This window comes from Bombyx mori, chromosome 11 (assembly GCF_030269925.1).
Source record: "Bombyx mori chromosome 11, ASM3026992v2".
NCBI classification, from domain to species: Eukaryota; Metazoa; Arthropoda; class Insecta; order Lepidoptera; family Bombycidae; genus Bombyx; species Bombyx mori.
This window is the reverse complement of record NC_085117.1, coordinates 1,270,743-1,294,463: the sequence shown is the minus strand read 5'-3', so window position 1 is coordinate 1,294,463 and position 23,721 is coordinate 1,270,743. Positions and strand designations below refer to the sequence as shown.

General features: G+C 38.3%; 1 protein-coding gene across 3 annotated transcripts in view; it reads left to right on the top strand.

Annotated features, from left to right (window-relative positions):
• The window catches only part of Nvd (neverland), a 66,271-nt gene that overhangs the window by 38,625 nt on the left and 3,925 nt on the right, over nucleotides 1–23,721 (top strand). For 2 of the 3 annotated variants that reach the window (XM_062670849.1, NM_001044161.1), the window contains 6 exon segments: nucleotides 16,438–16,731; nucleotides 18,445–18,628; nucleotides 19,794–19,979; nucleotides 20,487–20,659; nucleotides 21,033–21,138; nucleotides 23,233–23,354. In XM_062670849.1, coding sequence (XP_062526833.1) covers nucleotides 16,477–16,731; nucleotides 18,445–18,628; nucleotides 19,794–19,979; nucleotides 20,487–20,659; nucleotides 21,033–21,138; nucleotides 23,233–23,354 — 1,026 coding nt within the window. In that variant the 5' untranslated portion in view covers nucleotides 16,438–16,476. 3 annotated transcript variants of the gene reach the window in all.

The window sequence follows — 23,721 nt, the reverse complement described above, 5'->3', positions numbered from 1 at the left end:
GTGGGTTCGTCGGGGCCGACCACAGAGTAGTCGCCCCTATCGGCATCTTCTAACAGCCGCCTGCCCACTGCTGAGTTAAGTCGGGAGCCCCACGCGAGCATTATGAAGAAGAAAAAAACAATACTATGAACTAAATTACTATTGTTGAAACGCTATCTCGAGAAACTGTACTCATTACGCGGACCAATCGGATACGAGCAATGTCACGCGATAAGCGCTTACACGTTGATTGGTCAGAATGACGGATTTAAAAAGTGTCGTGACAACTTTCCGTAACGGCTCCGACGGCATCCGCAACCGCGCGCTTAAACTGTTACCAGCCCAACTGATAACGATGTTGGCCACCATATTAAATGCTGCTATGACGAACTGCATCTTTCCCGCGGCGTGGAAAGAAGCGGACGTTATCGGCATACACAAGCCGGGCAAACCGAAGAACGAAACCGCGAGTTACCGCCCCATCAGTCTCCTCCCGGCGATAGGCAAACTATACGAACGGCTCCTTCGTAAACGCCTCTGGGACTTCGTATCCGCGAACAAAATTCTGATAGACGAGCAGTTTGGATTTCGCGCCAGACACTCGTGCGTCCATCAAGTGCACCGCCTCACGGAGCACATCTTACTAGGGCTGAACAGGCGGAAACCCATTCCGACAGGAGCCCTCTTCTTCGATATAGCGAAGGCGTTCGACAAAGTCTGGCACAACGGTTTGATATACAAACTGTATAACATGGGAGTGCCAGACAGACTCGTGCTCATCATACGAGACTACTTGTCGAACCGTTCGTTCCGATATCGAGTCGAGGGAACGCGTTCCCGGCCCCGTCACGTCACAGCCGGAGTCCCGCAAGGCTCCGCCCTCTCCCCGTTACTATTTAGTTTGTATATCAATGATATACCCCGGTCTCCGGAGACCCATCTGGCGCTCTTCGCCGATGACACCGCCATCTACTACTCGTGTAGGAAGAAGGCGTTGCTTCATCGACGACTTCAGACCGCAGCTACCACCATGGGACAGTGGTTCCGGAAGTGGCGCATCGACATCAACCCCACGAAAAGCACAGCGGTGCTCTTCAAAAGGGGTCGCCCTCCGAACACCACGCTGAGCACCCCTCTCCCGACTAGGCGCGTCAACACCTCCGCCCCCGCCGTTCGCCCAATCACGATGTTCGACCAGCCCATACCGTGGGCCCCGAAGGTCAAATACTTAGGCGTCACCCTCGACAGTAGGATGACATTCCGCCCCCACATTAAGACGGTACGCGACCGTGCCGCCTTCATTCTAGGACGTCTCTACCCGATGATATGTAGGCGAAGTAAAATGTCCCTTAGAAATAAGGTGACACTCTACAAAACTTGCATACGCCCCGTCATGACCTATGCAAGTGTAGTGTTCGCTCACGCGGCCCGCATACACTTAAAATCATTTCAAATAATCCAATCCCGTTTTTGCAGGATAGCCGTCGGAGCCCCGTGGTTCGTCAGGAACGTCGACCTCCATGACGACCTGGACTTAGAGTCCATCAGTAAGAATCTTCAGTCGGCGTCCATGCGCCACTTCGATAAAGCGGCACGACACGAGAACCCTCTCATCGTGGCCGCCGGTAACTACATTCCCGATCCTGCAGACAGAATGGAAAGCAGTCGACGTCGCCCAAAACACGTCATTTCGGATCCTCCCGATCCACTAACGGTGCTTTTAGGTACTTCAAGCACCGGTCACCGTTCTCGTCGAACCCGTCGCTTGCGACGAAGGGCCCGACGAGTAAACTAACTCTCAGACACAGCCCACTGAGTTTCTCGCCGGATCTTCTCAGTGGGTCGCGTTTCCGATCCGGTGGTAGATTCTGCGAAGCACGGCTCTTGCTAGGGTTCGTGTTAGCAACATCGTCAGGTTTGAGCCCCGTGAGCTCACCTACTAAAGTTAGGGTTACGCTGACATAGCCGCTAGGGCTATCAGCTTAGGTAAAAAAAAAAAAAAAAACTTTTCGTAAGAATTTTTTCCGTCTAGCCCCCTTTCACAACGCGCGATAAGGAACTTCGTTCCAAAAAAAAGAATATTTTTGTATCGTTAATAATGTTTCGGTTACATAACAAGAAGAAAGCGGATCGATATTAAAAAAAAAAAATCGATCGCCATTTTAAAAAAAAAGACATTACGCGCGCATAATGCGTTCAGCCGGATTCTTTCAGTTAGCGCGGCAACATCGATAAAAAACTTACAGGCTTATGTATCACGTTTAGAAGCTCTCTTCAGACTTGAAAAAAAAAAAGACGACGATAAATAAAACGACCTTCAAGGCATCGCACGTAAAATTTGGTATTACAAAATTCCTATTTAAAAAAAAAAAAAAAAACCCCACTTAAAACATTGTTTTCGACATACACCAAAACGCCCGGATACACGCCAGACGTCATACCAAACAATAAACTATAATATATTAAATTTTAAAATACACAAAAAGTTTTTTGTTCCACCCTCGGCGACCGACGATATTTTGACCCAATTTATTCGAGAATTTTCTTATTCAATGTTAAATGCGATTTGAAACGAGACGTCTTAATGTCGCGCGGATTCCGTATATCTTTTGATAGAGTTTTCTATTCCTTGTTTTTTTTTTTAAGAGATTTTATGACCTGGCAACTGTGACCTTTAAGTCATGTCTTATTTTAATGTATGTTCTTAATTTTATGAAAAATGATATTATTGAGTGAAATGAAATGAAAATGATTAATTTGAGACATTAATCAACTGGGATGAAATTAAATGAGATGATATGAGATTAAATCTAATCTCAGTAAAATGGTGGTTATTTACTAAGATTTTTTCAGTGGACTTTTTGTTGGAGGATTCCGAGAAGTTACGTCCAGCGCCTTTGTTTCATTTTCCCATATTTGTGCACTTTCACAGATATTAAACGGTTAATAAACCACCATTATTACACATTTAAACCTCAAGAAACACTAAATAGACAAAATAAAACAAATCACACAACTTCACTCCTCGCGTTCTCTATTCCTTCATGTTGTTTTCAAATATATATAATGCTGTAACATGTCATAGTGTGTTATAAGAGATTGCTGTACATGCCTGTAACTGGCTTACATACCAGTACTTAATTTTATACATGTTAATTTTAAGCTTGAATGTTTTGTGTGCATTGCTGTTGGTGTGTCTAAACAAATAAATAAATAAATTCCTTGTATTGATCCGGTCACACAGCATATCGACGGAAGATGGCGGAATTATCGTAACTTGAAAACACCAACTTTACGCATCAAAGTTCTTAGTGCGAGTTTTTTAACGTTCTCGATAGCGTAAAAGTTAACTCAAATTTGTATGGAGTTGGAACAGCGCCCCTAGCGGCAAACGTGGGTAAACGTTCCAACTCCATACAAATATGAGTTAACTTTCACGCGATCGAGAACGTTAACAAACTCGCATCAAGCATACATACACAGTACAGAGCCATGAAAGTATTTCGGAAATTCATATTTATCTATATATTAATACGTGAAGCAAAAACTTTGTACGCCTTTTTACGAAAATTTCACGGACGGACGAGTATGAAATTTCCCACACTTATAGAGAATATAGAGAAGAAGTGCACAATGCTAATATTTTTTTTAAATAATGCATAAAAGATACATTAAATCAATAAAAAAAACATTACACACGCTTACATGTATTTGACACAACACAGACAACAAAAACATACTCTTTGTTATTGTCAAACTTTTGTTATTGTTTATGTCTGTGGTCAAATTGAGAGTAGATTATTATTGTTTGTCTTTAATATTATTTATCTATAGGGTAGTTTTGATGAAATTTGTGATTAAATTAAATTAAATAAATTAAATAGTGTTTGACAATAGAACCATAATAATGCTTAAACTTATAATTTCAGTTGATTATAGTCGAATTTCGACCACTGCGGGGCCACTAGTTTCAATTACACCGATGAGTATAATAACCGGCAAACTTCTTGAGCATTTGTTGACGTAGTGGGGGTAAGTTTGCGCATGGTACACTCACGTGCAAAAACATTACTTACTCTGCGTCATAATGCTATTAAATTATTAAAATCAACATATGTATTTATTTATATATTTATTAGAACATCAACAAAACATATAGGTTAATAATTGTAATAATTTAATCTTGGGGTAAAATAGATATTCCTTCTATTAAGTCAAAACTAGAGCTGTTGCCAGGTCTTGGTTCAGTTAAAGCGAAGCTGGTATTTGTAATTTTTTTTTCGTTATCATAATCTTGACCATCATCATCATCACTGTTTTCATCACCCGAGTCGCTATCATCGTGATGAGTCGACATAGGGCTCATCGGCGTAGTTTACAACTTGGTCGATTCGGTCTTCTTTTTTATCTATAATTAATTATTTTTTGAAGATATTCGATTCGTAGTAATCGAATGTTACTTTTTTCAATTACCAGCTTCAGATTATTTTCTGTTTTTTTTTCCATCTGAAGCCTAGCTCTTTCATAATTCGTCGTAAGCTTCATTCCGAGCCATTAAAATTTATATCTTCTTTAAATTTTTCGAAGCCTTTCTACGGTACGGAGTTTCGCTGCTTGTTATGTAGTTATTATGATTACACCTTTTTATTACAGATTGAACGAAACTATCCATTCCGGTAACTTTCTTCTTCCGTGATCTTTTCTTACCCGGAGTCCGAAACACGGCGGGCAAGCCAGAGCCTTTAGCTTCGTTAATAATGCACCTAACAGTACTCACTGATGTTTTTGTTGCTTCCGAAGTCTGTTTTAATTTTTCCATATCATTCTTCCCCTGTTTTATAATGAAGCAATATACGTCGTACACAAATTTTCTACCCTTTCTTTTAAGTACTACACCAGTTTGTCACGGCATAGTGTATGTTTTATAAAAAATCAACAAACACTCAACAAATAGCAATGGCAACAAAGTCCACAAGCAATTATAACAAATAACTAAAAGATTAATAACGATAGACTTTCCACTGTACGCAAGCGTACTTTTGGGAGCAAGCGGAACGAGGACGCGGTGAGGGACGCAAGGTTCGACTGATCTACCAATAACGCGCTCGATACGATTTCCCCTGCCGTCGCGCCTCACCCTCACCACCAAAGTGATCTAAAATTCGGTTCTGCGCAGTCAAGGTCATTTGCTCAAGAAGTTTGCCGATTACTATATGTGTATTAACTATGCGAATGAGTATAAAAATAATAAATACACCTAACTTCTAACTTATAACAAACAAAATTTCTTTTGTAACATTTATAAATTTTAAATCATTTAAAAAATTCCAATCACTATTTCGAAATTCTGACAACAATTAATTTTGCTTTCTAAGTCCAATGAAAACAAAATGCTTACCTATTAATATCACAAACATTCAATTGACTTAATGGCGGAAGTATTTTTCATTGGAAGGCAGAGAGAGAGAGAGAGAGAGAGAGAGTATTCTTTATTGTACACCAAAAAACAAATAAACAGTGCGATACATTAAATACAAAAAAGTACAATTTGCGGTCTTATCGCTAAGATTGATCTCTTCCAGACAACCATCGGGTGGACAAGAAACATTTGGAAACGAACTATCGAAGGCAGAATCAACAACAAAAGATCAATTGAATATCCTAAATACATTCTAATTAAATATTAAAGTTAATTTGATTTGTGATAGATGTAACGATAATTATAGTATTTTCAACGGTTTCCATAAATAAAACTTACCCGAAACGCCACTAATAATATTATGATAAAAAAAATATACAAAATGTGTGCAATTCACACGTGGTAGAAGTGAAACCTTCCAAAATTAAAATACAATTATCCTAAACGTCTGAAGTATATGTAAAATTTTGTCATTAGTAAATAATTGTAAGGTAGCGCCCTCTGTGAATTGATATTTTAATTTCACGTATAATCCTAAATTCACTACAAGAGCTTTCATACACACGTTAGTATTAAAAAATCTCACAGATGGCGCTGTATTAAATAGTATGTATATTTCTGTCTCACTCTTTGCTGGCTTCATCCTACACATTTTTGTATTTGTGTCTCTTACCTGTCGTTTTTTCTGTTGCATCCGGTTTGAAATCACAACGATTCTAAAGAAGTTTTCACTTCAATAAGTATGTAGGTTTGATTATTACATTTTTTTATTTAATTTATATGTGATATTTTGTAACGAGTGAAAATATCAAGCTACAACACGAATTATATCTAGAAGCAAATCGAATAAAAGCTTAAAATTGAGTGTCAAATGTGAATTTTGTATAAGCTAACAATAACACGGATCGATGGTTCCAGAATCATTAAAAATTAAATTTTTGATAAACCCGATCGCATATCCCTATTCGACCGACCGACACGGAAACAGTTAGAATAAATGAATCCAATTTCGAATTTTTTTGTCAATTCAATGTGACCTTAAGATATTCGGGTATTTTAAAAAAAAAACGCAATAAATATTTAAGATATAGACGTATGTAAATATATATTATGTATTTTTTAAGTAAAATGGCGGACTTATAGATTTGTGGAGCAAATTTTTATTGTCTCGTTCGAGATTCGAGACAAGTTGTAATTGTGTTTTTTTTTAATGTACTTTTTTTTTATTGCTTAGATGGGTGGACGAGCTCACAGCCCACCTAGTGTTAAGTGGTTACTGGAGCCCATAGACATCTACGACGTAAATGCGCCACCCACCTTGAAATATAAGCTCTAAGATCTCAAGTATAGTTACAGCGGCTGCCCCACCCTTCAAACCGAAACGCATTACTGCTTCACGGCAGAAATATGTAGGGCGGTAGTGCATACCCGCGCGGACTCACAAGAGGTCCTACCACCAGTAAAGTAATAATCACTCAACTAATAATCAAAGTAATAATTCTGTTGTTGATGGTAGGGAGTAAAGTGAATGCGCTCGGGAATTAATCTACCATCATGCCAATGCATAAGTCGTCGTGGCCTAAAGGATAAGACGTCCGGTGCATTCGTATGTAGCGATGCACCGGTGTTCGAATCCCGCAGGCGAGTACCAATTTTTCTAATGAAATACGTACTTAACAAATATTCACGATTGACTTCCACGATGAAGGAATAACATCGTGTAGTAAAAATCAATACCAATTTTTCTAATGAAATACGTACTTAACAAATATTCACGATTGACTTCCACGATGAAGGAATAACATCGTGTAGTAAAAATCAAACCCGCAAAATTATAATTTGCGTAATTACTGGTGGTAGGAACTCTTGTGAGTCCGCGCGGGTAGGTACCGCCACCCTGCCTATTTCTGCAGCAGTAATGAGTTTCGGTTCGAAGGGTGGGGCAGCCGTTGTAACTATACTGAGACCTTACAACTTATATCTCAAGGTAGGTGGCGGCATTTACGTTGTAGATGTCTATGGGTTCCGGTAACCGCTTAACACCAGGTGGACCGTCTCGTCCACCCATCTAAGCAATAAAAAAATATAAAAAAAACCCTAAATTCGGTCTCTTTCCTCAAGCATCCAGTCCCTGCTGGCTATTTCGACCAGTGTGCTTAGTGCGAGTTTCTTAATGTTTTCGATAGCGTAAAAGTTAACTCACATTAGTATGGAGTTGGGACGTTTGCCTGCGTTTGCCGCTAGGGGCGCTGTTCCAACTCCATACAAATATGAGTTAACTTTTACGCTATCGAGAACGTTAAGAAACTCGCACTAAGCTCACTGGTCGTCAGGTCATCTCATTGGTTGTCTGGTCAAGTGACGACGAACGAAGCACGAAGGCTTCACTCCACTAATTTTGTACTTTACTCTTTTTGTAATCTAATAACGGTTTATTCTCGTTCACTTAATTTCAACCCATCGGATTAAAATTACTAAGATCAACTTCATGAGTAAACTTAAATATTATTAGATCGACTTTTAATTCATTTCGTCCTATTTTTAATATAACAAATCGAATATATATTATGTATCATACAGTAAAAGCTCTCGAATATATATATGTATCATACCACGTATCATACAGTAAAAGCTCTTTGCTTGGTACATGCTCCATGAATATGCTGCGAATACAGAAACCGAAGTGAATATAGAATTGAAATTTACATATATGGAACTATAGGGGATACGTTCCGTACGTGACAAAATAAAAAAATACTTTAGGCGTTGATGTAATAAGGTCTATTTTACGTATTTTTTATTGGTTCATTTGACGACGTTTTCACAAAGGATATTCGGTTGTATGTACCGATGTATCCAATTAGATCTGCGAACAAAAAATTTTTTAGCCGCGTATATAAAAATTGGGTGGAATATTTTTAATACTCCACCCAATTAATAATTAATAATTAAAGAAATTTTACTGCAAATAATGTTGTAACTCTAATATAATTATTAATAAATAGAATTTTTTAACTCGAGAGTGGAAAAAAGGCTTAGCAAGAAGTCAACTGTCAGGCTGGAAAACATTATGGAAGGTGCATTTTAGTCGGGAGATCTATAACATAATTTTCCACACATCTCGCACCATTTGTACTCATGACACTGTTCTCTTACTTAAAAAAAAAAAGAAAGAAAATATTTGAGAAAAAAGAAAAAAAAAGCCCGCTGTGTTTGTTTCGCCGCTTCTTCTCAGGACTGTGGCTTTTTTTGGAACCGATGCGGTGGTAGAGTTAACATTGTTATTTATATTTTAACATTCAACAAGTTTGTTAAACTGACATCTAAGTTGTAATAAATGATTTCGAATTTAGAATTTTTTGAATTTCTTACTCTTTCGCCGATTTTTGTAGCGAGTTCCGAGAGAATATGGATGTTTAGAAGAATTAAATAGTTTTCGTCTTTCTTTCTGAACATGATGCCTGTTTTAATTGAAAACAGCGCCACCTATTGATGAGTAATATACAGTTCTATTATGAAAAATGAACAGTAGAGGGCGCAGTTTTAAAATAATGCTGGCTTAAGCCACAAGCTGTCTTTATAAAGCTTGAAATTAGTTTTTTGTCGTAACTCTTTCTACTACATAGATGCGTTCTAGTCCTCATGGGTTAGATCGCTCATCGAACTCTTCGAAGTTTGCGACGAGAATGGTGACCGATGCTTAGTGGCAAACTTAAGAGACATCGACCATATTTAATTTATAGGAAGGGTATATACATAGGTATAAAAAACACTTGACGTGTATGAAAACTGTCCGCAGATAAGCCTATTTAAAAAATACTTGATACTTAAGAAGAAAGCGAGCAGTCATGCGGCTCTGCCCTAGCTTAGCGAGTAGCGTCATGTCTAAAATGGCGCCAAAAATTATTATTTAACTCTCAAACCGGCCTCAAGCTCGTTCCCTTCACGCTAACTACTTCTTACAAGATATCTCTACGACCGTTTCTAAAAGAACAATTGTCTCAACGTGATTAAATAGTTAATAAAATAAAAAATTATCTAATGATGCAACAATATAAAAACAATATTTCGAGAGGTGAGAGGCTATTGGGCTATTTTGACGACATTTTTGATTACAGGACAGCCATTTAAAGTTTAAAATTTGGAAAAATATCGTTACAAAAAAACTTCTTCAGCTATTCGAATGTATTAAATTTTAATATAATTGAAGTTTATTTAAGAACACCGAACTATTGAGGCTGATACCGAATAAGACGGACCTTTAATTGCAAAGTTAAATGTCGCGTTTTATGTGAAATGACGCTTAAGCCAATATACATAGCTTTTCACCTCTCGATTTATTACTCCCAAACAAGTTTTAAATTTCAATTAATCTCTTGTCACAGTACAAAACAACCAGCCTTAATGTTTTCGAATCAGAAAACAATGTTTTCATAAAATTTATTCCAACAAATAGATTTTTATTAACATTATTCCATACGAACTAATGACGCATGACGCGAATGCATAATGTATTCAGGTAGGTAGTCTGTATTTATTCATTATTCTATGACAGCGATGTTCGGATACACCCCGCTAGTATATATAACATATATGTATTTTCATATATCCTCTAACTTTCCTAATCTTTCCTTTCCGAATGTGATCTTGCTTTTTTTTTATTACTTAGGTTCCCAATCTTTTAATTTGCTCGGTGGCAAATTCGCAAGCTGCGCGGGCCAACAATCAAACCGAAAAAGATATACACACACATATTTGTTTATTTATTTATTAAGGGGGGTGCACGAAGTCATAGTTAGGAGATTAGCTGAGCTCATAGAAACAACAGTGTGAGTATTGCCGTCGAAATTGAGGCATTAGCTCCAAGTATCGGTTTTATTGTACAATGGCTGCCCTGTCTGTCTGCTTTGCGGCAGAAATGGGTCGGGTTGAGGTACCTATCTGTGCGCGTTCACAAGATACTCTACCACATGTAATTATACAATTCCTTCATCGTGAATATCACTTAATTATGCACTTTCGTATTCAATAAGAAAACTTAGTTTTTTTTTTCCTACCTAGTCTAGTAACCTCGAGGGGCTATTCTAGATTCTCCGAACTAGTAGGTGAGCTCGCAGTCCTCAAACTTGACGTTGTTGCTAACAGTGGCCCTAGCAAGAGCCGTGCTTCGCAGAATCTACCACCGGATCGGAAACGCGACCCACTGAGAAGATCCGGCGAGAAACTTACTGGGCTGTGCCTGTGGGTTAATTTACTCACAGAGCCCTTCGTCGCAAGCGACGGATTTGACGAGAACGATAATCAGTGCTTGAGGTACCTAAAAGCACCGTTAGTGGATCGGGAGGATCCGAAATGACGTGTTTTGGGCGACGTCGACTGTTTACCATTCGGTCCGCAGGATCGGGAATGTAGTTACCGGCGGTCACGATGAAAGGGTTATTGTGTCGTGCAGCTTTCGCGAAATGGCGCAATGATGTCAACTGTATATACTTACTGATGGACTCTAGGTCCAGGTCGTCGTGGAGGTCGATGTTCCTGACGAACCACGGGGCTCCGACGGCTATCCTGCAAAAACGGGATTGAATGATTTGAAGGAGTTTCAAGTCAGTGCGGGTGAACACTACACTTGCATAGGTCATGACGGGGCGTATGCAAGTTTTGTAGAGTGTCACCTTATTTCTAAGGGACAATATACTTCGCTTGCAAATCATCGGATAGAGGCGTCCTAGTTTGAGGGCGGCACGGTCGCGTACCGTCTTTAAGTGGGGGCGAATGGCATCCCTCTGTCAAGGGTGACGCCTCAGTACACGACCTTCGGGGCCCACGGTATGGGTTGGTCGAACATGGTGATGGGGCGAATGGCGGAGATATTTCCGTGCCTATTCGGGAGTGGAATGCCCGAAGTGGTATTCGGAGGGCGACCACTTTTGAAGAAAACCGCTGTGCTTTTCGTAGGGTTGATGTCGATGCGCCACTTCCGGAACCACTCACTGGTCAAGTTAGGGCGACGTTCATTGAGTATTTTTTTTATTGTGTAGATGGGTGGACGAGCTCACAGCCCACCTGGTGTTAAGTGGTTACTGGAACCCATAGACATCTATAACGTAAATGCGCCACCCACCTTGAGATATAAGTTCTAAGATCTCAAGTATAGCTACAGCGGCTGCCCCGCCCTTCAAACCGAAACGGTTAGAGCGGTCAAATCACAATTAAATTTGACTATAAACAAAACTTGATAACTGCAAAGTGTATCCGAACGTGTTCGCGCCGAATTAAAAACCCGAAAAAATGGCCGCCATCTACAAGGTAGCGGATGACCGAGAAAAACACTGTCGAATTGGTTATTTGAAATTCATATCGCATAACGTAATGACAGTAGCGCCATTAGATCTACAAGCATAAATCGTCCTACTAAACTACAAAATAAAGGCGATATTTGCTTCACAATTATTCAACCTTACAACGCAGTGCGATCGCGAACGTATTCCTTCAAAATACATTATTCTCACAAGTTCCGTGACGTCAAAGCATCAATAATGTATTTTTAATCTATAAAATTTACTGTTAGCGTATTTACTGTCTCCCAAATTAGAATTTTAGATCAATTTTTAAAGCATCCTCAGAAGTCAAATAATATTGTGGACAACGCGAAGCTTCTGGGTAGAAGTAAGAAGCGCCATCTTGTTCATAGGACAAATTGAAAAAGTGTCCGCCTGTAAAAGCGAGTTATTTGTTAGAAGCATCGATATATCGATGGTTAGAAGACTCACCGAAATAGCGCTAGTGTAGGAAATGGAAATGATTCCAATATAGCAATTTCAAACAGAGCGAAATATGCTGGATTGAAAAATTTAATATTTTTCGTGAATTGTGTAGTTAAAAAATATGCAAAATTTCAAATCTCAGCTTTTTATTTTTAACCAACTTCAAAAAAGTTGACTGTATGTTTTTTTTTATGTTTGTTACCACATAACTTTTGACTGAGTGAATCGATTTTGATTATTCTTTTATTATTAGAAAGCTGACGCTTCCCGTGTGGTCCCATTTCAATTTAGTCCAGTTTTGATAATGGTATCCATGAGAAAACCATAATATTATTATGAGCCTTAAATTTGCATTAAGTACGTGCGCGACAAATAGATGAATAACTCAATATCTTAATGTCACGCCAACCGATTTCGATGATTATTGTTTTTAGAGTATATATTTGTTTGTTTTGCAATTTATTTATTTTTCTATTTGAAGTCGGTTTTTATTAAAGCATGTCTATTTACAATTATTATTAGGTAATATTTGAGTAGAAAATGTTTCTTTCCTTCTTAATTTATTATTATCCTACTCTAATAGTTTAAGGCGGTGTTTTTAAAATCCTTCCACTTGCTACAGTGGCGCCACCTTAATTCGCCCTATCCGGGGAAACTTTTAATACACTGAGATGATGCTTACTTCTACCTATTATAGTCAAAGAGACGATGCTTTTCTAGATTTATCTCGTATGTTCCATTATAAAATTCTTGGAAGGAATTCTTGAGATGATCCCGCCATGACCTGATCATTGACACCGACCATATCCTTCTTTGAATGGTCTGCGATCGAGAACGCTTGTCAGTGAATTGCATTTATATTCAAAAATACCGAATTAATTTAGTATGAATTTAATTCCATGGTTGGAACCATTGTTTTTTTAAATACGAAAACGATAAAGCTGTTTGTATTTTAGGTTATCACAAGAAAGTAACTGAACATTTAAAATTTTCATCTATGTAACAAATAATGTTTTTGTATTGGCGCATTATTTGTTCTATCTTGATAAAAAAAAATTATTAGCTACTTTTAAAAACATTCAAACAGATCTTCTTCTAGAGACGGTCGTAGAAATATCTTTTTAGAACTGTCAGAAAATGGCGATAATTTGGAACAGCTTCCCTCCGTTTGCCGCTAGGGGCGCTGTTCCAACTCCATACAAAATTTCAGTTAACTTTTACGCTATCGAAAACGTTAAAAAACTCGCGTTTAACACACAGCTGTGGGCTGTATATAACAAACACATAAATAGAGCAATGTTTGGTGCGATGCGCTTGTAACAATAACGTCGGAGCGAATTGTTACGAGTTAATATAATTTTGGCGCCATTTTTAATATGACACCATCACTACGGCGACGCTGCAACAATTTTTTTTTGTTTGGAAACTATCATCTTGTAGCAGATGCCCCTAAACTTATATGTTGTTAAAGTTAAGGCATTTTACTAATGTATAACTAAACACAGAAAAAAAGTCTCTATTTGTTATAGATAAATTGACTAAATTTTCAGATCAATTTATAGTTTCTGAAAATTTTCAGTGACATCAGTAATACTTTTTAATATTTTAGTAAGCAATTTTAAGGATGTAAAAATTGTTAGCCCGCATTGACTTATAAATTGTTTATTGTAAAACTTAACTAATTGTAAAATTTAATTGACACTGAATTTTGAAAGGCATGATAAAATAACTAAATATGGGAATTTTAAGGCTAGCAATTGATGGAACCAAATAAAACAATTGAAGTATAATGCCATCTATTTTCTGAATGGTTAAGGAATTGTTATTAGTTACTCAACAACAGATGGCGTTGTTATCAAAATAAAAAATGAATGTAAATGCAATTTTAATTTTAATTATTATTAATATTAGTTTTAAAGTCGCTACAAACTTATCCTCACACTATTGTAATTTTCCATTGATCCCTAATCCGGAATGAAATATTATCAAACGCTACGAAAGTAATAGTATTTTAATATATATTTTTTATTTCATAAAACTACGCAATAAGCGTTCCTGTTTGGCAAATTAAGGAGGGCTTGTGTTTCTGACCACATCTGCCAATCATAGATAAATATATTTTCAGCGCGCTGAATTTTTTCACCGGATCTTTTCAGTGGGTCGCGTTTCCGTCTGGCGCTAGACTCAGCAAAGCACTGCCCTTACTAGGGCTAGTGTTAGCAAATTCTCTCAGGTCGAGCCCGTGAGCTCACCTACCCACGCGTAGCTAGAATAGCCCTCACGCTACCAGCAAATAGATAGAGGAAAAAATATATTCTAAAAGTCTCGCATTTTGCTTTGAAGGGTAGTACAGCGATGAAGCAATACAATTGTTATATCAACCTCGATTCTTAAGGAAATTGGCGGTAAAAACATTACAAACAATGTCTCGTATCGCCGAGCGCAGGGTTCTACAGTAAATTTGAATTCATTTAATCAAATGATATACAAAACAGTAACAGCTTACGGAGGCACGAAAAAAAAAAACATGTATACATAAATTGATCTTGCGTTTTATAAAGATTTAAGAGATTTTATCCGATCAGTATGAGTTCTGGTGTTGAAGGGAGCAGACGTATATAATACGCAAAAAAAAAACAATAATTAATTCGGTAAGTCATTTTTTTTTTTTAATTAGTTCACACGAGATCTTCCTTAACCTAATTGCTACCAAATTATTATTTTCACTTGCTAGACGGACGAAAACACCTCTCACTTGACGGTAAACGGCCACCATTGGTTCGCAATAGCTGTTTGCCGCTTAAAACTCTTTTCTGATCTTATTTGAAGAGGGACGTGTCATAGCGCTAAACGAGATACTTTTAAAAGTCAAATAGGATGCCACGACCGTCCCTATATTCCGAAATACTACTAACGCCATCTATCGATTGCTAGTGTGAACGCGATTTAAAACTTTATCTTACATTGAATGGAAGCAATGAATGATCAAATTAGATTAGGATCTAATGACTTAAAATCGACTAACCAAACATAAAATTAGTGCGAAATGTGACCTGTAGTTAGGGCGTGACGCACAAAAGTCTTTTAGAATGTATTTATCCAGATGTTTAAATGATTCACATCGGTTCGAATAATAAATAGCCACAGCCCTAATGACAGCCGGGACACATTACTGGTGGTAGGACCTCTTGTGAGTCCGCGCGGGTAGGTACCACCGCCCTGCCTATTTCTGCCGTGAAGCAGTAATGCGTTTCGGTCTGGAGGGCGGGGCAGCCGTTGTAACTATACTGAGACCTTAGAACTTATATCTCAAGGCGGGTGGCGCATTTCCGTTATAGTTGTCTATGGGCTCCAATAACCACTTAACAGCAGGTGGGCTGTGACCTCGTACGTCCATCTACGCATTAAAAAAAAAAAAAACCTTCCATTCTATGCGAACAGTTTCGTTTTGTGACTATTTTTAACCGACTTCAAAAAAGGAGTAGGTTCTCAATTCGACTGTATAAACCGATAGAATACATGTTTATTAAGTCGTTAGAAGTGTAAAAATAATTTTCTTAATTTTTTTAGTTATGCCCCTTCAATTCTGGAATGGCACAATATTATAAATGCAAAAGTGTGTTTGTTTGTCCTTTTTCCTAGCTAGAAGCCACATATTGACATGATAGTATCAGATCGGGAGATAAGCATAGGACACCTTTTATATTTTTTTTTTTTATCGTTATAGGAAATAACATCCCACATCCACAAACTGTTTGATTTTTTGAAACGCATTACTGCTAATAATAGATAGTTACGATAATATCAATTATAATAATAATATAATAGTTTATTTATTTACTACATAAACTCTTAAATCATGACCTAGAATACTATTTACATATTTAACAAATTGAGAGATTACGCAGATGGTATCGACAATATAAAATTAACCAATGATTCTCACACTAGGCATAGCCTGTATCGTGAGGACCAAAATGCGATTTACTATGTATATAATCAATCTCAAAACGACATCACTATTATTAATAATTATTACGCTCAAAAACATGCGTTACAAGAATTAACATAAAATTTTGAGTAATAAAAATAACACATCAAATAATTACACAATAATTATGTGGGGAGCGTAGACATTAACAAATATAAAATAAATTTATAAGAAAAAATAAACAAAAATAATCAATCAATCAATCGAAAAGTCAATAAAACAATTATATTTTAATGTACCTACCTACAAAAAAAGACATGCTTAAGTGACATATTTTGTTTCAGAATTGAACGAAATTGTTGTCTCAAATTCAAACAAACAAAATGGCGGATCGTCAACATTTTCCATCCGCCATCACGGAAGCCGTCTCTTCGAACACGGCGTGCCCCGACACCGGACCGAAAGCAGAAACAACAAACATTTTTCTGCTACTCCAAAAGAATATAACGATTGAGTCATCAAAACACGTATTCAGTTCGATCGTTGAATATATTTTAATACTAACCTTAATGTTTGCGTTCTCCGCGATTTTGTATGTTATATACAAGTCATATATCAGTCCTGTTTTCTATAAAAAGGTGAGTTTATTGGGACTAGTGGTCCCGCTTTTTTTTCCCCTACCTAATCTGATAGCCTTGAGAGGCTATATCAGCGGAACCTTAACTAGAAGGTGAGCTCACGATGCTCAAACCTGAGGACGATCCTAACACGAACCCTAGCAAGAGCCATGCTTCGCAGAATCTAGCACCGGATCGGAAACCCGACCCACTGAGAAGATCCGGCAAGAAACTCAGCGGGCTATGTCTATGAGTTAATTTACTCGTCGAGCCCTTCGTCGCAAGCGACGGGTTCGACGAGAACGATGATCGGAAGGTGGTCCCGCAGTAGCCGAAATTCGTCTATAATTAATTTAAAATTTATGTTAAGAGCATTATTATTGGTCCTATCGTCAAAGACTATTATAATAACAGATTTCGCCAAGACTACACTATAGACAAATAATATTAAAGATAAACAATATTAATTTATTCTCAATTTGACCACAGACTTTAAATAATAAACAAAAGTTTAAAAATAAACAAAGAGTATAGTAGTATATGTATATAGTATAGTACAATATGTGTGTGTCAAATACATGGTAGTGTGTGTAATCTTTCTTTTTTTATCGATTTAATGTATTATTATTAATGCATTATTTATAAAAAATATCGTCGCACTCTGCACTCCTTCTCTGTATTCTCTTTAAGTGTGGGACATTTCATACTCCTCCGTCCGCGCAATTTTCGTAAAAAGGGGCACAAAGTTTTTGCTTTAAAGCTATAGATTTACTTTAAAGCTGTGTAGCGTAACATGAATGCTTATTATATAAAATGATAATATCGCGCCCTTAGAATTAAAGTGGCTTAATCCTAAAATCTTTGTTGTTTTGGTAAACGCCAAAAATATAACTGAATTGAATTATAAATTTTCCGTTTCAATTTTAATAATTTAAGCCTTAATGCGGCTTAACTTATATAAAGCTTAATGTATGCGCTTGATTTAAAAGAGACGGAAAGTGTACTTTGTTCTTTTGTAACTAAAATTTAAATTTAATTGACGTGATAATGTCTTATAAATCGATGAACACCGGTTGCACGCATGAAAAAGTGTCACGTTCCGCCCGAGCCTAAACGTGCGAGCGAGAGCGCGGAACGAGCGATAGAGAGGCACGATCAGCAATGATTAATCGAAACAATTGTAATTTTCAATTAGGTACCTTCTTCTTTGTATTATACAAAATAATGATAATTCAATGATATTATCATTGAAATGAATTCTACTACTACCAATTTGAATTCTACCAATTAATCTACAGTTATTATAGTATTTTTGTTTATCTTGAGTAATACTTGTCGTATAACGTTATCTACCCGCTTTGGTAGAAATGGGTACAAGTAAGTGTAGGTATGATTAGTGTTAATTTCATATACTGTCTTCGTGCTTGTTCCTTGAATAACCCGTGGAAGTTGGTAAAAAAGAATAGGTTATAAAATAAAAGAGCCTGTCTTCCTATTGACTAGGCCAATTTTTTTTTCCTGCCTAGGCTGATAGCCTTGAGAGACTGTTTTAGCTTCAACTTAGCATGTAAGTGAGCTCAAACCGGAAGTGTTGCTAACACTGGCCCCAGCAAGAGCAGTGCTTCGAAGAATCTACCACCGGATCGGAAACGCGATCCGTTGAGAAGATACGGCGAGAAACTCAATGGGTTACTGGCGATAACGTTATATTATAGTCATTGATTTTCAAAATAGGAACTGACAGAAGTCGGCTTCGATCATATACCTCAAGGTCCGGACAAGGGGAGGCGGATCAGTCGCGCCCAAGCCTCCAGACGGATGGGCAGCAAATTGCCCCCTCCCTACCCCAATGGGTGGTTCGCGGTCGCCGAAACAAGGGAGCTTAAAGTTGGCAGCGTCCTCTCTATCGATGCCCTGGGTAAATATTCTTTCGGATGTCACGGTAAATTTGAGAACAGTGACATCTATCGACCGAGGTTTCAAACGTCACAAAGTTTTCGTGTCTTGTAATGAACGTTTTTCGCTTTGTAACAAATTTAAGAATCACGTGCTTATCGCGATTTCAAATAACAATTTCATTACGTTTCTCGATGGACGATAATGGTATCAAAATACAACCTATGTTCCTGGTAACGAGCTTTGATGATTGTAGAGCTGCCTAATGACATATATCGTCGAATAGGAATATTAAAACACTACTATGTAGTTGTCGATTTAAAAAAAAAACCTTGCCATCCACTGTTAAGCTATGTGATATTAACGTTTTTTTTCTTTTAAATTTCCACACAAGTCGAGTATTGTGTTTCTGCTATCTGACAATAGATGGCGTCGTACTTCTCGAACGTTCTAGATGTTAGTATAACCTTCGATATTCGTTCGACTATTCGGCGATAGATGTCGTTACTCTTACTGGCGTAACAATATATTTATTATTCTATCTATAATTTAAAATATATATAATATATATGTGGAATAGGGAGCATCATCTTCATGTCGCATCTCTTATACACAGCATTCCCTATTACAAGAACAATCTGATTTAAGGATAAAAAATGAATAAAACCACAATACTACCCATCGAAAGAGAAGTTTCACTACATTCAAGTGAATCAAGTTGCAGATGTTTTTAAAGACAAAAATCTCATTATCGTGTTGTAGAAGTACCGCGTTATAAGAGGAGTTTTGGGAAATTTCTTTTCGTCTTAGAGTGGAACCGTGCTTTTTTATTTTACTTTTATTGCTTAGATGGTTGGACGAGCTCACAGCCCACCTGGTGTTAAATGGTTACTGGAGCCCATAGACATCTACAACGTGAATGCGCCACCCACCTAAAAATATAAGTTCTAAGGTCACAGTATAGTTACAACGGCTGCCCCACCCTTCAAACCGAAACGCGTTACTGCTTCACGGCAGAAATAGGCAGGGTGATGGTACCTACCCGCGCAGACTCACAAAAGGCTCTACCACCAGTAACTGTGGTGCTGTAGAATATCGTGTTATGTTATGTAATGTTCGTTTGTTTTGCGTCGCTTTTTCGCGTCAAATACACAACCGCGCTGGATGTGATTCGTTAATCATTGCAGGTCAGAATTTGTGCGTGTACCGTGGCGAGGACGGCCTGGCCCGGTGCGTGGACGCATACTGTCCGCATTTGGGCGCGAATCTTGCGGTCGGCGGCACGGTGCGTGGCAGCTGTATCGAATGCCCCTTCCATAAGTGGCGTTTCAACGCGGCCGGCACCTGCGTCAGTTTGCCCGGCTCTGATATTGGTAATGCTTTATTTTATTTTAGTACTAGGGCCTTCGATTCGCTTCGGGAACTGTAATTGACTATTGATTATGAAAATAAAATGAACAACTGATGAGAGATGAGAGATGATGAGAAACTCAGTAGGCTGTGTCTGTGGGTTAATTCACTCGCCGAACCCTTCGTCATAAACGACGGCTTACTTTACTTTTACTGGTGGTAGGACGTCTTGTGAGTCCGCGCGGATAGGTACCACCGCCCTGCCTATTTCTGCCGTGAAGCAGTAATGCGTTTCGGTTCGAAGGGTGGGATAGGCGTTGCAATTATACTGAGACCTTACAACTCGTGTCTCAAGGCGGGTGGTGGTATTTACGTTATAGGTGTCTACGGGCTCCGGTAACCACTTAACACCAGGTGGGTTGTGATATAGTCCACCTCCATCTAAGTAACAAAAAACACATCCCGGACAATTCCATCGATCGTGAACACGCCACTATCCGCCGTGACAGCCGCTCACTTCAAATTTCCAGCACCAAAAGGCGTATCGATCAGGACCTGGTGCGTGGTGGAAACAGACGGCGCCATCTGGATCTGGCATGACGCTGAAGGCAGGGAGCCGCTGTGGGAGATCACCGATCCACCTGAACTCAAGGACTTCGGGTATCGAGGCAGAAACGAATTCGAAGTCAGCGCTCATATACAGGTGAGATTTTTTTGAAATCAGAGCCATCTTTTGTCGAGTAAGAATAGCTTTTGTTTCATCTTTGCTACCTTCTAGTATTCTGCTATTCTAGTAACCTCGAGGGGTTATTCTAGATTTACTTACTAGTAGCTAGTAGGCTCACGGGGCTCAAGCCGGGAATGTTGCTAACACTGGCCCTAGCAAGAGCTGTGCTTCGCAGAATCTACCACCGGATTAGAAACGCGACCCACTGAGAAGATCCGGCGAGAAACTCAGTGGGCTGTGTCTGTGGGTTACTTTACTCGTCGAGCACTTCGTCGCAAGCGTGCCGTGAGCTTATCCACCTATCTAAACAATAAAAATAAAACTAGCGTTATTTTGGTCTTCATTCCAGGAAATACCAGAAAATGGTGCTGATGTTCCTCATCTGAATGCCGTTCACTCCTCCTCGCTGCTCAGTGATCTCGGAGAGAGATATCCCGTACTGCACGAAATCATAGGTAAACTAAAATATATAAGCACAGTAGATCAGGGCGAAATCATAGGTAAACTGAAATATATATGCACAGTAGATCAGGGCGAAATCATAGGTAAGCTGAAATATATAAGCACAGTAGATCAGGGATTGGTTTTAAACTAAAACACAGACGTGACTGACGCATTATTTCTGCTCTTAACGCAATATTTCGAAAATTTACTGAACCCTTGTCTTTTTAAGTATGTAAAGAAAAACTTTTTTTTTTTTAGTTTCTTACTTATACCTAGTCAGGTCATAAATTCTGTCACATGTTTAATGTAAAATAATTGAAACAAGTTTATTCATTATGTAACCATTCATATACCAAAATGAACTTAACAAAACATAGATTCTTATGACACTAAAGTTTATTCAAAATGACCTCCGTGATTTTGAATACAGGCCTTCAATCTGCGCGGCCAGTCGTCTATCGCAGCACGAACGAGGTCCATGTCAATATCGGCGGCTGCCTTAATCAAGGATGTCTTGAGTGACTCCAAATTGGGATGAGGCTTTGAGCACGCCTTTTCCTCCAAGTGTTGCCATATCTTGTAATCTAACGGATTCAAATCTGGACTGGAGGAGGGCCAGTCTTCGTGCCGGATGAAGTCGATTTCACGCGCCGCCAGCCAGTCTTGTGTGCTCTTCGCTCTATGAGCTGGCGCCGAATCTTGTTGCAATACCCAGTGCCTGTTATTGAACATGGTATGAGAAACAGCTTCAACAAAGCGCGGCATCTTTTCAGTCTCAGGTTCATTAGACGAACATTCAAACGATGTCCTGTTTTTCTTCGATATGCCCGAAGCCCTAAGTCTTCATTTAACACCCTTTTCACCGTGGTTCTGCTTAACCCCATCTGAAGGGCCAACAGTTTCTGCTTACGTTTGGGATTTCTTTGAATTCGCGCCTTCACAGCTTTTATCACTGCTGGAGTCCTAACAGACCGAGGGCGACCACTTCTGGACCTGTCATCTACACGAGAGTCTTCATTGTATCGTTTGATGGTACGATAAACGAATCTTTTGGTTATATTCAAATTTTTCAGTATGTTAAAAATTTGAATTGGCGCGTAACCGCAACGATGCAACGCAATAACTGCAACACGGTCTTCTTTAAGCGTCCACTCCATATTTAAAAATGAGTAAAATTCTAAAAGTATACATTTTTATTTTCATGAACAATTCGAAATTCGAATTCAATAAACTTTTTTGTGGCCAGCATTCTAAAAGAAAAGTTTTTACTGTGTGACAATACTTATGACCTGACTAGTTATATTAAACCTTTGAAACATTTTAGTTTAAAACAAAAGATTTTTCTTATATAGATTAACTGAGCTGAACTGAACTGTCATTGAGAAATAATTGTAAATAGAAATATTTAACAAAAATCGACTATAAATAGAAAAAAAATATTCCAAAACAAATGAATATACACTAAAAACAATAATCATCGAAATCGGTTGGCGTGATATTGAGCTATTGAGTTAAACATCTATTTGTCGCGCACGTACTTAATGCAAACTTAAGACTTATATGGTTTTCTCATGAATACTATTATCAGAACTGGACTAAATTGGGAAAAATGGGACCACAGGGGAAGCGTCGGCTTTCTAATAAAAAAACAATCATCGAAATCGATTCACCCAGTCATTAGTTATGAGATAACAGACATAAAAAAACATACAGTCGAATTGAGAACGTTCTCCTTTTTTGAATTCGGCTAAAAAGAGGAGTTCAGTTTTACTGGATTCAATATAGTACTGTGTAAAATAATAATTTGTGAAAAATAAAGGCTTTAAATATTGTTTTCTTAACATTGTACAGAAAACGCCATTAAGTCTTATATTATTGTTCAACTATTTTTAGAATATTCCTTATCATTATAAGTATATTACCGAGAAAGTCCATTCGAACAAAGGCTAATAACTAATCAGTGAGAATTTTTATGATGCTATGTATATACGCCATTCAAATTTTTGAGAACAGCGCCATCACGCGACACGAATGCGAAACCGTGCATCGATGTTACCGCCATCTAGCGACAAGGGGTGCTATTAACGAAATCGCATCTTTTTCAGGCCGACACGTGTGGAACGCGGATTGGACGAAATCCGACGATCACACATCGCTAATGCACATCACGCAAGAATATAAAGTTCTCAAATACGATTTGGCACGCATCGACGTTAAAGTTACACAGGTGACGTACAGAATCTTAACATCGAAAAGATAGTGTCGATTTTGATTTAGCCAAAAACCTCTGTTCTTCCTCCTTGCATCATGTTTCTCAGTGCTAAGGGTCACTTTTACGAAGCACTTTTGTTCGGACTATAAATCTCCATACTGTACTATCATCTGCGCAGTGAGTACCGAGAAAAACCACACACACGCTGCTTTATTTACTTTTATTACTAGTAGTAGGACCTCTTGTGAGTCCGCACGGGTAGGTACCACCGCCCTGCCTATTTCTGCCGTGAAGCGGTAATGCATTTCGGTTCGAAGGGTGGGGCAGCCGTTGTAACTATACTGAGACCTTAGAAGTCATATTTTAAGGTGACGGTTACGTT